General features: G+C 33.5%; 1 protein-coding gene across 16 annotated transcripts in view; it reads right to left on the bottom strand.

Annotated features, from left to right (window-relative positions):
* The window catches only part of IFT81 (intraflagellar transport 81), a 148,338-nt gene that overhangs the window by 42,539 nt on the left and 91,577 nt on the right, over positions 1–14,222 (bottom strand). For all 16 annotated transcript variants that reach the window (XM_074321753.1, XM_019733941.2, XM_074321747.1 and 13 more), the window contains 3 exons: positions 9,388–9,551; positions 7,973–8,068; positions 2,300–2,446 (listed from right to left, as the gene is read on the bottom strand). In XM_074321753.1, coding sequence (XP_074177854.1) covers positions 2,300–2,446; positions 7,973–8,068; positions 9,388–9,551 — 407 coding nt within the window. The remainder of the gene's footprint in view (positions 1–2,299; positions 2,447–7,972; positions 8,069–9,387; positions 9,552–14,222) is intronic.

Raw genomic sequence — 14,222 nt, forward strand, 5'->3', positions numbered from 1 at the left:
CCAGGAGATATTAATATATACTAGCAGCAGTCACATTTCACAGTTGAGTACAGAGAGGTTAAGGAATCTGCCCAAGGTCATCAAGCTGGCAAACTGACAAAGCCAGGACATGCACTCAAACGACCGAGTTCTGGAGCCCGTGCCCTTCACCATTCCACACCCTGCCTCTCACACAGGCAGTAACACGCAGCCCACAGGAATGGTTGTTTTCAGGCGTCAGATGTTATATGTTGACGGAGGCTTTGAGTTCTCGGAAGCTGTGACATCCACTATTTCGTGCGTCCTTCCTAACGACAACAAAGAGCGATCACCCCCATTTTACAAACGGGGAAGTGATTTATTTGCTCAAGGTCATGTGAGAGAGACCTGGATCCCGGCTGGGCCCTGAGCTTCACCCAGTTGTAAAATGGAAATAACATCTCTTACAAGAAGTAAAGGAGTACATGTTTGCAAAATATCTAGCACAGAGCCTTGTATAAAAAGTGCTCAATCAACGTTAGCCCCACCTCGTTCTCCTATTTGTGACTCCTGGCATAGAATTCTTTCCAAACCTCATGCTACTACATCCCGATACCCTCTCACCAACTGTGTTGACAGATGGGTGGCAAAGAACTGTGTTTTGGTGATTACCATGTGATTTTAAATGAAACCTCAGTAAAGTCCAGCTATATTATATAATTATAATCAACTTCCTCACTTTTGTCCATATGGCCTATCACTTTATCAAAGTAGAAAATAAAATTGGTCTACCAAGATTTGTTCTTCATAAAATTATGCTTAGTGTTCCCCAATACCTTCTGTTCTTTTAGGTGACTGCCAAATGGTTTACTTGATCTGTTCTAGTTTCTGACCACTATTTAAAAATTAAGTTGACCTTATCATTTCCAAAGCTATCTTTCTTCCCTAAAAAAAAAAAAAAGCATGCCTTTTTCTGTCATCAGACACTTTTCCTATTCACTACAATTTGTCCAACATAAAGGCTAACAGCTTGGCACTAGGTTCTTTGCCCTCAAATTTACAGAGGGAATAGCTAATAGTGAATTATAAGCACTACTCATGCCAAATGTGGCCATAGCAACTGGGCTACGTATTTCCTTCAGATGAGCATCATTTTCTTAAGACAAAGATTAAAAAAAAAAATGCTAGGAGGTAACATGTTCTCTCATGAAGCAAAATTGCTGCATAATTAATCTTTTTTCCCCCTGAATAACAAGGATGTCATGCATGAAGTATATGATGTCGGCTTCCAAGTATCATTTTGAATACTCCCATGTCTTAAAGCAATCTGGAAGTGGATACCAAAGGAATGTCTCAATCAAAGGCTGACTTCTGAAATCCACCACTTCCCTCTAAGCTAAAAGGCGCATTGGGAGGCCACAATCCAAAGTGCCACAGAAAAAAGTGTGTGGCAGTGAAGGCTCTCTGCCAGTTTGTAACAGTGAATTCAGCAACTTTCCAAAGCCAAAATGAAATCTGGACATGAGCAGCTTTTCAAAGTAGCTTTGCTGAGTCCTAGTAACCAATATAAAATTGAAAAAGCTGTAAGAGGTAGGGAAGTACAGGCAATGTTTAGGAATTAAAATATGACCTATCACTTGATTTGCTAAAATAAAGCAATGAGCTGAAGAGAACATATTTTGCTCCATTCATTCATTCACTCTTCCTTGAGCTAACTTAATGAAAAGGCGATGGGGAATTATAGTTTTGGTGCTTAAGGTTAGCCATCCATGAAGGACAATATTACTTTTCTTACTGATTCATGAGTCTGACAAAAGGATAAATGAAATAACAGCTGTTTAAGCATTGTTCAAAATTTTAAGTACATAGCAACACAAGTTATAAGTGTATTTTTAAAATTTGTAAGCATCAACAATGAAGTCATTTTAATGGTGTCAGAGCAACTGGTCAAACACACACTACTGACAAAGTACTTAGTGATGACTTTTCTCAGCCCTTTATAGAATTACATTTATCAACAAATACAAATGTTTATCTTGTCTGTTCCTACTCATTTTGTTTCACTTTTATAACAATACTCAAATAAATCCAGTATAAACCCACTTAATTAAAAAGTGAAAATTTGGAACATTAGCTCATAAAATCACTAAGATCTCTATCTATCATTACACATCACAAATATCTCAATATTACTACAGAGTTTTCAGTTTTAAATAAATGGGTTTTATAAAATGAGATTAACTTCCCATCATTGACATTGAAAATAAAAAAGTCAAAAACATTAATGGCTTCAAACAAAAACAATAGTCCTACCCTTGTCTCATGAGATTCCTCAACTTACCTCATCTCCCTTCAAAACTTCAGTGCCATCAAACTCCCGGGTCTGATTTGTCTTCACTGACACCTCTTTCTCTAGGCTGGCTAACTTCTCCTTTGCTTCCTGAAGTTCCTCCGCTTTTGCTTCTTTTTTACGAGAAATGATGGATGCCTAATTGAACATTAAATATGAATGTAAAATAAAACATACCATCAACTTTCTATTATCTTGTGAAATTATCTATTGTTTAGATTTTACCATGCTAAATTTTCAGTATCATGTTGGCTTCCCCTGACCTATATGTAACTTGCCCTGCTGCCTATCATCACCAGTTACACATTTAGTATGAGTATGCAATGCACACTAAATATCAACCTAAGAACATTTTGGAAGCCCAAAGCCCTGAAAATACAGGACATATTAGCAAAGAAACGAAAATGCAATAGTAACAATATATTAAAATCTTGTCAAGTAACACTCAAACATTCTAGGTGAGTACACAGAAGCTAATACTAAGTCTATTGTTTTTCTGCATGGTGGGTTTCCTTTCATTGGAAGAAAACAAGAACACTTTATTCTCAAACCTGCAACACAGGTCATTTAATCTAAATTCTGTATCCATACATTTAAAATGAAATGTTAAAACATCTATTATATATATGCATTTAGGATCTTCTAATAAATAAAATGCAGGTTCAAAGGCACACATCTAACTCACTAGAATTATGTAAATATTTGCATAATCCAAATGGTTGCTCTTAGTCATGAATGCAGCTTTTTATATTAGTTAGCGACTCTCGGGGGATTTCCTTAAATGAATCATGGTTGTACTCGTTTAAGACAAACGATAGCCAAACTGTCTTCTTAAGTGAAACAGTACAAATATTTTCTTCAAACAAATTTGACAGGAGAGGGGGAATCTCCAGTGCAAACCTTTTAAAAAGTTCTATTGTCCTTCCTGTTTAAAAACATGAAAAGACAGGTGATAAAGGAATGTTTCTCTTTAGGGAAGTATTCCAGCTAAAAAAAAAGAGAGAGAGAGAGAGAAGGAATAAGAGTACCAGGGATTGATGGCGTACTTCCTTAACATGATAAAATAAATATAAACTTTGCCCAAACCAGGATCTTACCTAACAGAGCAAAGTGAGGGTATCTCCCACTAAAGTCTGGAACAAGATAATAATGACCACCACTTCCACTACAATTTAACACTGTGTTGAAAGCATTTGCTCATAACATTGGGCAAGAGAAAGCAAAAGAAGCATAAGAATTTGAAAGGAAAAATTGGAATTTTCATAGCATATGATTATGGACCTAAAAAGCCAAAAGAACCTATGAGGAAACTACAGTAAACAAATCAATAGCTTTCATGGACAAATAAATCAGTCAGAAGATAGACATAAGGAAAGAAAAGCCCTCATTTATAAAAGTAAAAAATAAAATATGTAAGCATAAATTTAACAAGAGAAATTCCAAACTTTATGAGGACAACTATGAAATGCTCCTGAAAGACACAAAAATAAACTTGAACAAACAGAGGGGTATACTATGTTCTTAGACAGGAAGACGGAATATAGCAAAGATGTAAGTTCTGTGGTAATTGATAAATATAAAGCAACCCCCCAAATTAAAAATTATGTTTTTTTCCCCTAGAACTAGACAAGTTGGTAATAAAGTTTATTTGGAAGAACATACAAACAAGAATTGTAAGGAAAACCCTGAAAAATTAAAGCAGTTCGAAATGAAGGTGGCTACTTTTAGTAGATATCACAACTTGATTATAAAGCTTCTATAAATAAAACAGTTAATATGGGTCATGAACAGACAGGCCAATGGAAAAATAGAAAATCTAGAATAATCCAATAGCATTTTTAAATTCAGAGTAAAATAAAGGCAGAATTTTAAATCCAGAGGGGAAAAATGGACTTTTTTACTAACTGGTATTGGGACAACTGGATAACTGGATAGCCATATACAACAAATACCATACATCAGAAAAATTATACATTGATCAGAGATTTAAATATAAAAAAATAAAATCATAGAAATCCCAAAAGAAAATTTGAGTAAATTTCTCTGTAACTTGCAAGAGAGAAAATATCCCTTACTATGACTCAAAATCTGAAATAAGAAGACAAAGAATTGATAAAGTTGATTTCATACAAATGAAGAACTTTCCCATGGCAAAATAACACCATAAACAAAATAAAAAGGCAAATATCAAACTGAGGGGGGAGGGGAATGTTACACTTATAAACTAGACAAAGAGTAAATATTCCTAATATATATAGTTTCTAAAACTAGGGGGGAAAAAAGAGTCCAATAACCCTACAGAAAAATGGGTATAGATATGAAGGGGCAATTCACAGAAAAAGAAATTAAGATGACTGTTACTCATGTGAAAAGATGTACAACCTTGTTTATGATAAGATAAATGAAAATTAAAACTATCATAGGATACTATCTCTTATCTACAAGAATTAACAAAAATCTAAAAGTTTAAAAACACGGTATTGGTGAGGCTATGAGGAAACAGGCACTTTGATATATTGCAGGCGGGAATGAAAAATGCTATAACCCCTATGGAGGTGAATTTGGCAACATCTAGCAAACTTATATATGCATTTACCCTTTGATGTAGCAATCTTACTTCTGGGGCTATATCCCAAAGATACACTGGCAAAAAATATGCAAAGAAGTAAATAAAAAGCTATTCATTGAAGCACGATTTGTAACAGCAAAAGAATGGCAACAACCCAAATGTCCATTGACTGGGGATTGGATGAATGAACTGAAGTATACCCACGCAATAGAGTACCATGTGACTGCGAACAGGAATAGCATACACAATAGGATGGTTATAATGAAAAGTACAGATAATAACAAGTATTGGTGAGAATGTGGAGAAATCAGAATCTTCATACACTGTTGGTGGGAATGTAAAGTGGTGTAGCTGCTTTGGAAAACAGTTTGGTATTTCCTCAAAATGTTAAATACAGAATTATATGAACCAGCAATTCCACTCCTAGGAATATACTCAAGAGAAATGAAAATATATTTCCACACAAAAACGTGTACGAGAATGTTCATAGCTGTATTATTTATAATAGCCAAAAAGTAGAAACAACTCAAACATCCATCAACTGACAAATGGATACACAAAATGTGATATATTCATACAATGGAATATTATTCAGTAATAAAAAGGAAGGAAGTATTGATACATGCTACAACATGGATGAATGTTAAAAACAGTAGGCTAAGTAATAGAAGACAAACACATAGGACCACAATTGTATGATTTCATTATATGAAATGTCCATGACACAATTTGGTAGTTGCCTAGGGCTGGGGTTTGAGGAGAATAGAAAGTGAGTGCTAACATGTTTAGGATTTCTTTTCAGGGTGATAAAAATGTTCTAAAAATTGACTGTAGTGATGGTTGCACACCTCTGTAACTATACAAAAAAACCCACTGAACTGTACATTTTAAATGGGTGAATTGTATGGTATGTGAATTTATCTGTTACAAAAGAAGGAATAAAGATTATTCTACTATATACCAGCATATATTAAGAATTTTTTAAAAATCAGTCATACAATGTGATATATATATGATGTATTATAGAAAAGCAGACTTGAAACCTATGTAATTTTAATAACCAATGTCACTCCAATAAATTTAATTTAAAAAATAAATAAAATACTTTTCCCCCCCTTCTTCCACCTTCCCCTTCCTCCCCCCACTTCAGTTCAGGCCGTTGTTTCTCAGTCTAGTTGTGTAGGACACAGCTCCCTGGCCCATGCTGGTGTTATGAGCCTTGCGCTCCCCCCGCTGAGGCAGTCGGTCAGCTGCTCACAGCAGCTCATGGCAGCTCTCGCCTGCTGCCGGCCACTCACACTGGCCACTGGCTGCTCATGGCAGCACATGTTAGCCCGCGGCAGCACACAGCAGCCCATGGCAGCTCATGCCAACCTCTGGCTGCTCATGGCAGCCCAGCTCCAGGGAGAGCCGTTGTTCACAATCTTAGCTGTAGAGGGCACAGCTCACTGGCCCATGTAGGAATCGAACCAGCGACTTCGGCGTTAGGAACACAGCGCTCCAACTGCCTGAGCCACTGGGCCGGCCCGAAACCAATTATTTTGAATAAAGGTGAAAATCAAGCATGTGCCCTGCCTTTCTTATATGAACCATAGTTCAGGGTAATAGTCAACCAATATTAGGTTGGTGCAAAAGTAATTGTGGTTTAAAGGTTAAAATAATTGCAAAAACCGCAATTACTTTTGTACCAACCTAATAGTTGATGAGAGGAAGCTTCTCTTTATAGACGTAGTCCAGCTAATAAACGAAGAAGGAATCATAATGTCATTATTTTGTGATCCCTAATAAAATTAATGGATAGGCAAGGATAATCGATGGCTGCTAACATCACACAGAAAAAGAGACAACCAGACATTATTATCTCCAAATGAAAGTACATAATATGACTTAGAAAGTATTCTTGCCAAAAAAATATCAACCCAGAATCTGTTCAAGCTTCTAGTTGTCATATATAGGAAATACAGGAAACAGACCATGTTAAAAGGACACCATAGGGTCACAATCAGTAAAATACAAACTATGGGAAATGCAGTAAATAGGATAAATTGCAGTAAATAAGTTACAAGAAAATTATTAAATAAATAAATAATATGGGAAAGACAATCTATAGATTTAAAGACACTTAAATATATCAACCAAATGCAGTGTATATATCCTGTATGAATCCTAATTAAATCAAAGCAACTTAAAAAGAAAGAAAGAGACAATCAAAGAAATCTGAACACTGGATATTTGCCAATATTAAGAAATTACTAAAAGTTTCACCTGTGATATGTTGTTCTAAGTTTTTTCAAAGCCTTTATTTTTCAGAGCTCCATTCTGAAATATTTATAGATAAAATGATATAAAGTCTAAGATTTGCTTCAAAATAATCCAGTTAACGGGCTAGGAGGTATACCAGTTGATGAACCAAGAATGGCCAAGAGGGTTTATTGAACTATTTTCTCTAGCTTTGCATAGAGTTGAAATTTTCCATTATAAAAAGGGTTTTACAAATCCTAACATCCTTGAATAATGCTTTGTTATGCAGCTCTGTTATGTATTTTCTGAGGTTACAGAAAACTCTTCACACTAAAATCCTCCTGCCTGGGTTCTTTTCAGATAACCCATGGCTTTCGTTTGAATCTTTTGTCTAGAAATACATAACAACACATATACCCTCATAATCTAATAGTGTGGATAAAATGATAAAGGCCTTTGCACTAAAATTTAATTTACTCTATACCTGCAAACGAACTTTAAAACTTGAAACAGTATATTGCTTTTAATTCATAAAAGGTTATAAATATTATGATTTATATCACTTAAGGTAAGCTTTCGCTTAAACAATCAAATTCCACACTCACAGATATAGACACAAACAGCTCTTATCACCACAGTTGGCAGACACTAAGAAAACTAAGCATTATCAGGTGGATTGCATTTCAAATTTGAACATGCGTCTTTTGTGGCTTTTCCAAATTCCTTGTTATAATCTGGAGATTAGCAATGACAGAAGAACATTTATTCTTTACTTCCTTCTCACTTTAACACTATAGATAATACAGCCTATGGTGTTTATGAACATGTTCAGATCTAAATAAGAATGGTCTTACCTGTTGCCTGTACAGTGAGAGTTTGCCCTCAAGTGGCTCATTTCTCATCATTTTCTTTTCAATCAGCTGATTGATCTGTGTGTTTATTTCATTTATCTAAAACAGTATGAAAGTAAAAAAGGTTCAAATTCTCCCTATGATTACACAAAGGAAAGGACATATAGGCAAACCAAGCTTTGAATTTACAGTTCCTATCATCCGTGATTTGATGGAAGGAACAGTTCCATTAATGTTATGAGTGGACTGTTATGATTACTTCAGAAATAATGAACATTTCATTATATATATTTACACAATTTGATTACTTATATGGATTTAATCACCCATGTCTAAATTATCCTGAAGTATTCTACATGAGATATTTATACATTATCAAAAAGACAATTTCTAAAACTCGGAAGTTATCCTCTCACCTAGTTGTGACTTTCATCACAGCAAGTGATAAAGCAAATCCAGACTAACATTCCTCAGGGATTTAGTACAAGGAATTCATGAACCCAGTTGTGAGTTGACATGAATGACATCTAAAAACCCTTCCTGTTCTAATAATCTGCGATTCTACCATAGCTATCATCTATCCTACTCATTAATCCAAACCTTTCCCAATGCAATAAAATAAAACTGAATAAAGCCAATAGAAGCATGGAGTCTCTTGACAAATCAAAAAAATTACATGGCTTTCAATATATATATGTCCTTTGAAAAGACTAGCATTCTTCTGTTAATTCTATGAAATTAGATTTGAGCCAAATCTGACTGGGACATCTAATTTCTATAAGTAAATTAAAAGAATACACTGATCAGAATTATGTATTTAATTGTAATGCTTATTAAGCACATTAAAGGACTAGCACGTCAAGACTGTTCAATCAATTTTCGTAATATTTAACTGTTATTTAAAAATATACATATCTGATTAGTGTTTATTTCTAGGGAACAAAAATGTGATAATATGACACCAGGTTTCAATGAGCATTACAAGAAAGTTTAGTAATTCCAAAACTGGCATAAAAGACTAATAACTATATTATTTTTGTATAAAATTGTTATAATATTATTCTTAGAACTAAAAATTAATATTTAAAATATATATATTTAAATTTGTTAATTATTATGCATCGATTATGTATTATGAATACATAAACCTATGAGTCAATTATATGCATTAATTTATATATCCAAGTTATTTAGTTTCCTAGTCAGTTGACTAGGTTTTTATAATATCATGTATATTAAGCACCAGCATTTCATGCTATAATATCTCATAAAGAACAACTCTTTATAAGAGGTGTCAACTCTTAGCACAGATTAACTTAAGAGTCAAGAATAGGACACTATAGAAAGCAGTTCACATAATTTTTACAGGACTGGTGATAGGATATGGGAGCTATAAAAAGAAGATGATTGTCACTTACTTTAGATTCAAGTTCAAGAAGATCAGATTGGTCCATAGCAGGCTCTGAAACCACTTTTTGTAAAAAATGCAATTCTTTTTTCTTATTCTCTAATTCTTTAGGAAATTTTTCAGTCACCATATATGAATTAAACTTTATCTCCTCCTCTAGTCTCTTCATTAGACCTTTAAAAATAAAATAAATGAATAAAAGAGAATAGATATAGTGATATTCTGTACACTTTAAAATACGAGACCCGTATAGTAGGATGTATCTGTCAACATACCTAGTATATCTATCTGCATAATATCATATATGTATAATATCAAGTATAGTACCATAAAAGATTGGCCACTGAAGTCTTTTGATGTTAATTACAATGATAACAAAAAAGGACAATTTACATGGAAGAAGTGTTTAAATAGTTAAAGGAAAAGTAATATTATGATCTTTCCAAATTGCCACCTAATTCTTTTATATTCCACAATATGCAAAAATAACATTTGCAAAGTCAGATATACTACTGGGTCATATTTTGCCTTCTAAGAAATCCACAAACCAAATGACAAAAATCTAACCCAGGTTCTTTCTTCTGTAAGTGGTCATTTACTCTTTTTCTTTTGTAATAATTCTGAGGTGATTTACATTTCTATTATAATACTTTATAAATGGTAATACATTATAATTTGTCAGCTTCAAAGCAATGAAGACATCACTAAAGGTACATGTTAAAATCCAAAAAAGAGAAATTGTCTACATTCATAAATGTTTTCAGTCTTCCATGTTTAGTAGTTTTGATTTTGTAAAGTATTAGTTTATAGGTAAGTGGCAATTTAAATTATAGCTTTAAGATTTAATAGTTTTCTTATTTTGGCAGAGTGCACAAATATACAACCACAGATTTTCAGTGAATAATGGTTTTGTTATAAATTCCCAGCCTAGAGAGCTTTTAAAAGTTTATTTCAGATCTTTCCATTACACATTTACAAATTCTGGCTTGACTTTTTAAAACACTGGATTTCCGGTTTAAGTAATCTACGTATGTAGATTGCTTAATAAACCTGGCCCAAAGCCTTAAAATTATTTTTAGTTCTGTTATGCTAACCATATATTAACATGAAAAAATTTATTAATGGCAAATTCACCAATTTTCCATTCATCCCTACAATTTCCCCCCTTTTGTAGGGACTGGGGAAAGAGAGGGAAGAGAAAGTGTTTAATTAATCATACTATAATTAGGCAGTCATTCCTATGTGGTTTCTGATTAAATCTACATCCTGGCTTCTTTGGCTATTAGATGGCTAGTTTTTCCATCTTCAAGTTCTGAAACATACTGCATATAATCAGAGATGCAAGGAATCAAAGTCGAAAATGTTTTAAAAGGTTTTTTTAAAAAATTTTAGAGAATTTTTATGAGTCTATTTGAGCCAAACTGATGACATATGCCGGGGAGCAAGATCTTAAATGCTTCTGAGAAAAGATTTAAAATTCTTAAATGTTCTTTTCCCTATTTTAGAAAAAGTTTCTAATTCTAGAAAACACAAACTAATCTATCGTGACAGAAAGCCAGATCAATGGTTGCCTGGGGATGGGTAGAGGGCAGAGAAGGGCAGGTATGAGATACAACAAAGAGGCATAAGGAAATGTTTGGATATATTTGGAGTGATGAATATATTTGTTATTGTGATTAGGTTGACAGTTTCATCAGTGTATACATATGTCAACAGTTATCAAGTGTATACTTTAAATATATGCAGTTTATTATTTGTCCATTTCACCTCAATAAAGCTGTTAAAAAACATAAAAAGAGTTCCCAACACATTTTAAATTCTTCTCTTAAAAATTTTAACTTAAAAAAATATATATATATATATTTTAACTTAGACCTTGAAAAGAAGTCATGCTTCTATGCAGTTTTTAAAAAATTATCTTTTGAAATCCTGGTGAAATTAAATATAAGGTCACTAAGATCTCAGAAACTTTTTGATTAAAAACCCTCTGAAAACATCTCACTGACCCTACTGTATAATCAAATGAGTAGGCTCTTTTATGTAATAAATCTCACAAATGTGTAGAGTATAAAGATGAATGTTTTATAATATGGCTGTTACTCTGAAAGAATACAAACTACATTGTTACACTAAAAATACTTTTTATGTTATCTAAGTAAATTGAAACTTCTTGTAAGCCATTTTTTGTTACTAAAGAGTTTAGATAGATACTATTAAACTAAATACCTGGATCAATTAACATCTATTTAATCTACTCTTTTCCTAGGCTACTTAATACAACCCTTAAATAGTTTCCCAGAAAGATGTCAAACAAAGCAAGAACTCCTTAACTTCCTGCTCCCCACTGCCTGTCCACCCACAAAAAACACATACATACAGGTACATAGTATCTTATTTCTATTTCAACTATTTTTTTTTTTTCTTTCTTGGTTCCCCACCTGTGTGTGGAAAAGATCCTTTTCTTCCTATCCAGGGTTAAGGTCTCTGCTCCCACCTCCCATCTACTTAACAGACTATTTACTGAATGCCTGCTGAGTGTAATCTAGTGTGCTAAGGCCTGGAAACAGAAAGACCAATTCCTACTCGGTGACCGGGCCTGGAGCTGAGTTGGGTCAGAGGCAGACACACCAACAATGAAAATGTTGTGGTAACTGTTACAGAACATTCAATGCAATGCAGGGAGTGCAATGGGGGCACACAGGAAAGGTAATCAATTCTCACTTTTTCTTCCTGTATCTTTCCTCCCGCATATAAAACCACTCCACACTACCCTCCTCAACGTAGGCACAGTGCTGTCTCTCGTTGGTACTCTCTCTCTTGCCTTCTTTTCAAAGACAAGCAGTCAGAAGCTTATGCTTTTATCTCTACTTCTTCATCCGTCATTGCTCGGCCCACTATCTTTAAGTTCCTTCCGGTCACAGCGCCTTGGCGTGGAATGTCTTCCACTCCCTCACCTTTCCAACTTTAACTTAATTCAGTGGCCACCATGTCCCGGAAGCCATTTAACACGGTGTTAGGGTTTGCTGCTTTGGTTCTCTGTTCTCACAGAACCCTGTGCTGAGACTCCATCAGCAATTCATCACGCTGCATTATAACTGTCCACTGTTTGTTACTCCTCCATCAGAGTAGGAATTAATTAATTTTTTATAATTAATTAATTATAAAAATTAATATTTTCCTAAAAATATTAATAGGAATATTTTTGCTTTCTATTCCTAACACTTAGCATAATACCTGATATGTAGGTGATCAATAAATACTGAATTAATGTACTGTTGGTTTGAGCCAATTATTTCTATTACTACTTAATTAAGCCATTGATTTTGTTTAGCAGCATCTACTAACATGTTACTTACATTACTATTTTAAACCAACATCCCAAGAGATGCCCCAAACAGAACTTTGTCCATTTTGTTACTAAATAAATAATTCTGCATTTCCTGGCCCAAGTTCTATTTACACTAGAAAGCCAAAGCAAAATAAAGACTATCAATTCAAATAAAAATTACTAATATTGGAAATATCTTTGGATATTCTGTTTAGTTGTCAAAATTAAAACATAATAGCAAGAAATATTTAAACTAATAAAATTGAGGATAATAGATATTACAGAAACACATGTTCAAGCCAACATTTTAAATTGTATCAAACTGTACTGATCAACCAATTATTTTTCTGCATACCAAAATCTTTCAATTCTTACATACATTACCTTCATTTCCCAAAACTCACTATTAGTGGTAAGTTCTAATAATTTCTTAGAAAGAGTAGGCTTAGACAAACAAATTGCTTATTGATATTAATTTTTAAATGGCTATAATTTAATGGATTTCTTTTGAAGATTCACCTCAATGTTTTTAGAGTAAAGATGTGAAGGAATCCACATCAAATCCAAAGAACATATATTAAAAAGATATATGCTACACCAAGGAGAAAAATTATTTAAAAATTTTCTTTTGTCTTGAAAATTAACATTCCACTAAAAAGTGAAAACTTAATGAATAAAGAATCAAATGACAAATATATGGTGATGGAAGGAGAACTGACTCTGGGTGGTGAACACATAATGGGATTTATAGATGATGTAATACAGAATTGTACACCTGAAATCTATGTAATTTTACTAACAATTGTCACCCCAATAAATTAAAAAAAAAAAAGCACAACAATATGGAAAATTGTGGCATTAAACATGTTGATCAAAGAAAGAAAGAAAAAAAGAATCAAATGACACCAGAAACTAACTGTATGGCAACACCCAGGTATTGCTTGAATCTCAATTCATAATGACTGAGAGTGAAGATTCTACGGAAAGCCACTAGTTAACATGTATTAACCGTCTTATAGAGGGTACTGCATTGGTTTCTTAAATATCAATTAAATATAACATATTCCCTTGATTTATACGATGTCATCAATTTTAAGATACCATCAACTAAATCACAAATACCATGTTAAATGTACATATTATGTAAGATACATCCCAATTACAACGGGAAAGAATACGTGTCTAGAATCAAGGAAATACTGTATTTTCTCTTTTTATAGCTTTCTTGAGATATTATTTTCATGCCATAAAATTCATCCATTTAAGTGTACAATCCAATGCCTTTTAGTGTATTTACAGAGTTATGCAATCATCACCACAACCAATTTTAGAACATTTTATCAGCTCCAAAAGAAGCCGTTAGCAGTCACTTCCTTTCCCCTCTCAAATGTCCTTCCCTACAATCCCCAACCATAGGCCATCAATCACTAGTTTGATTTCTATCTCTATAGATTTGCTTTTGCTGGACATTTCATACAAATAGGATCATATAATGTGTGGTCTTTTGTGACTAGTTC

Source organism: Rhinolophus sinicus, linkage group LG16 (assembly GCF_036562045.2).
Source record: "Rhinolophus sinicus isolate RSC01 linkage group LG16, ASM3656204v1, whole genome shotgun sequence".
NCBI classification, from domain to species: domain Eukaryota; kingdom Metazoa; phylum Chordata; class Mammalia; order Chiroptera; family Rhinolophidae; genus Rhinolophus; species Rhinolophus sinicus.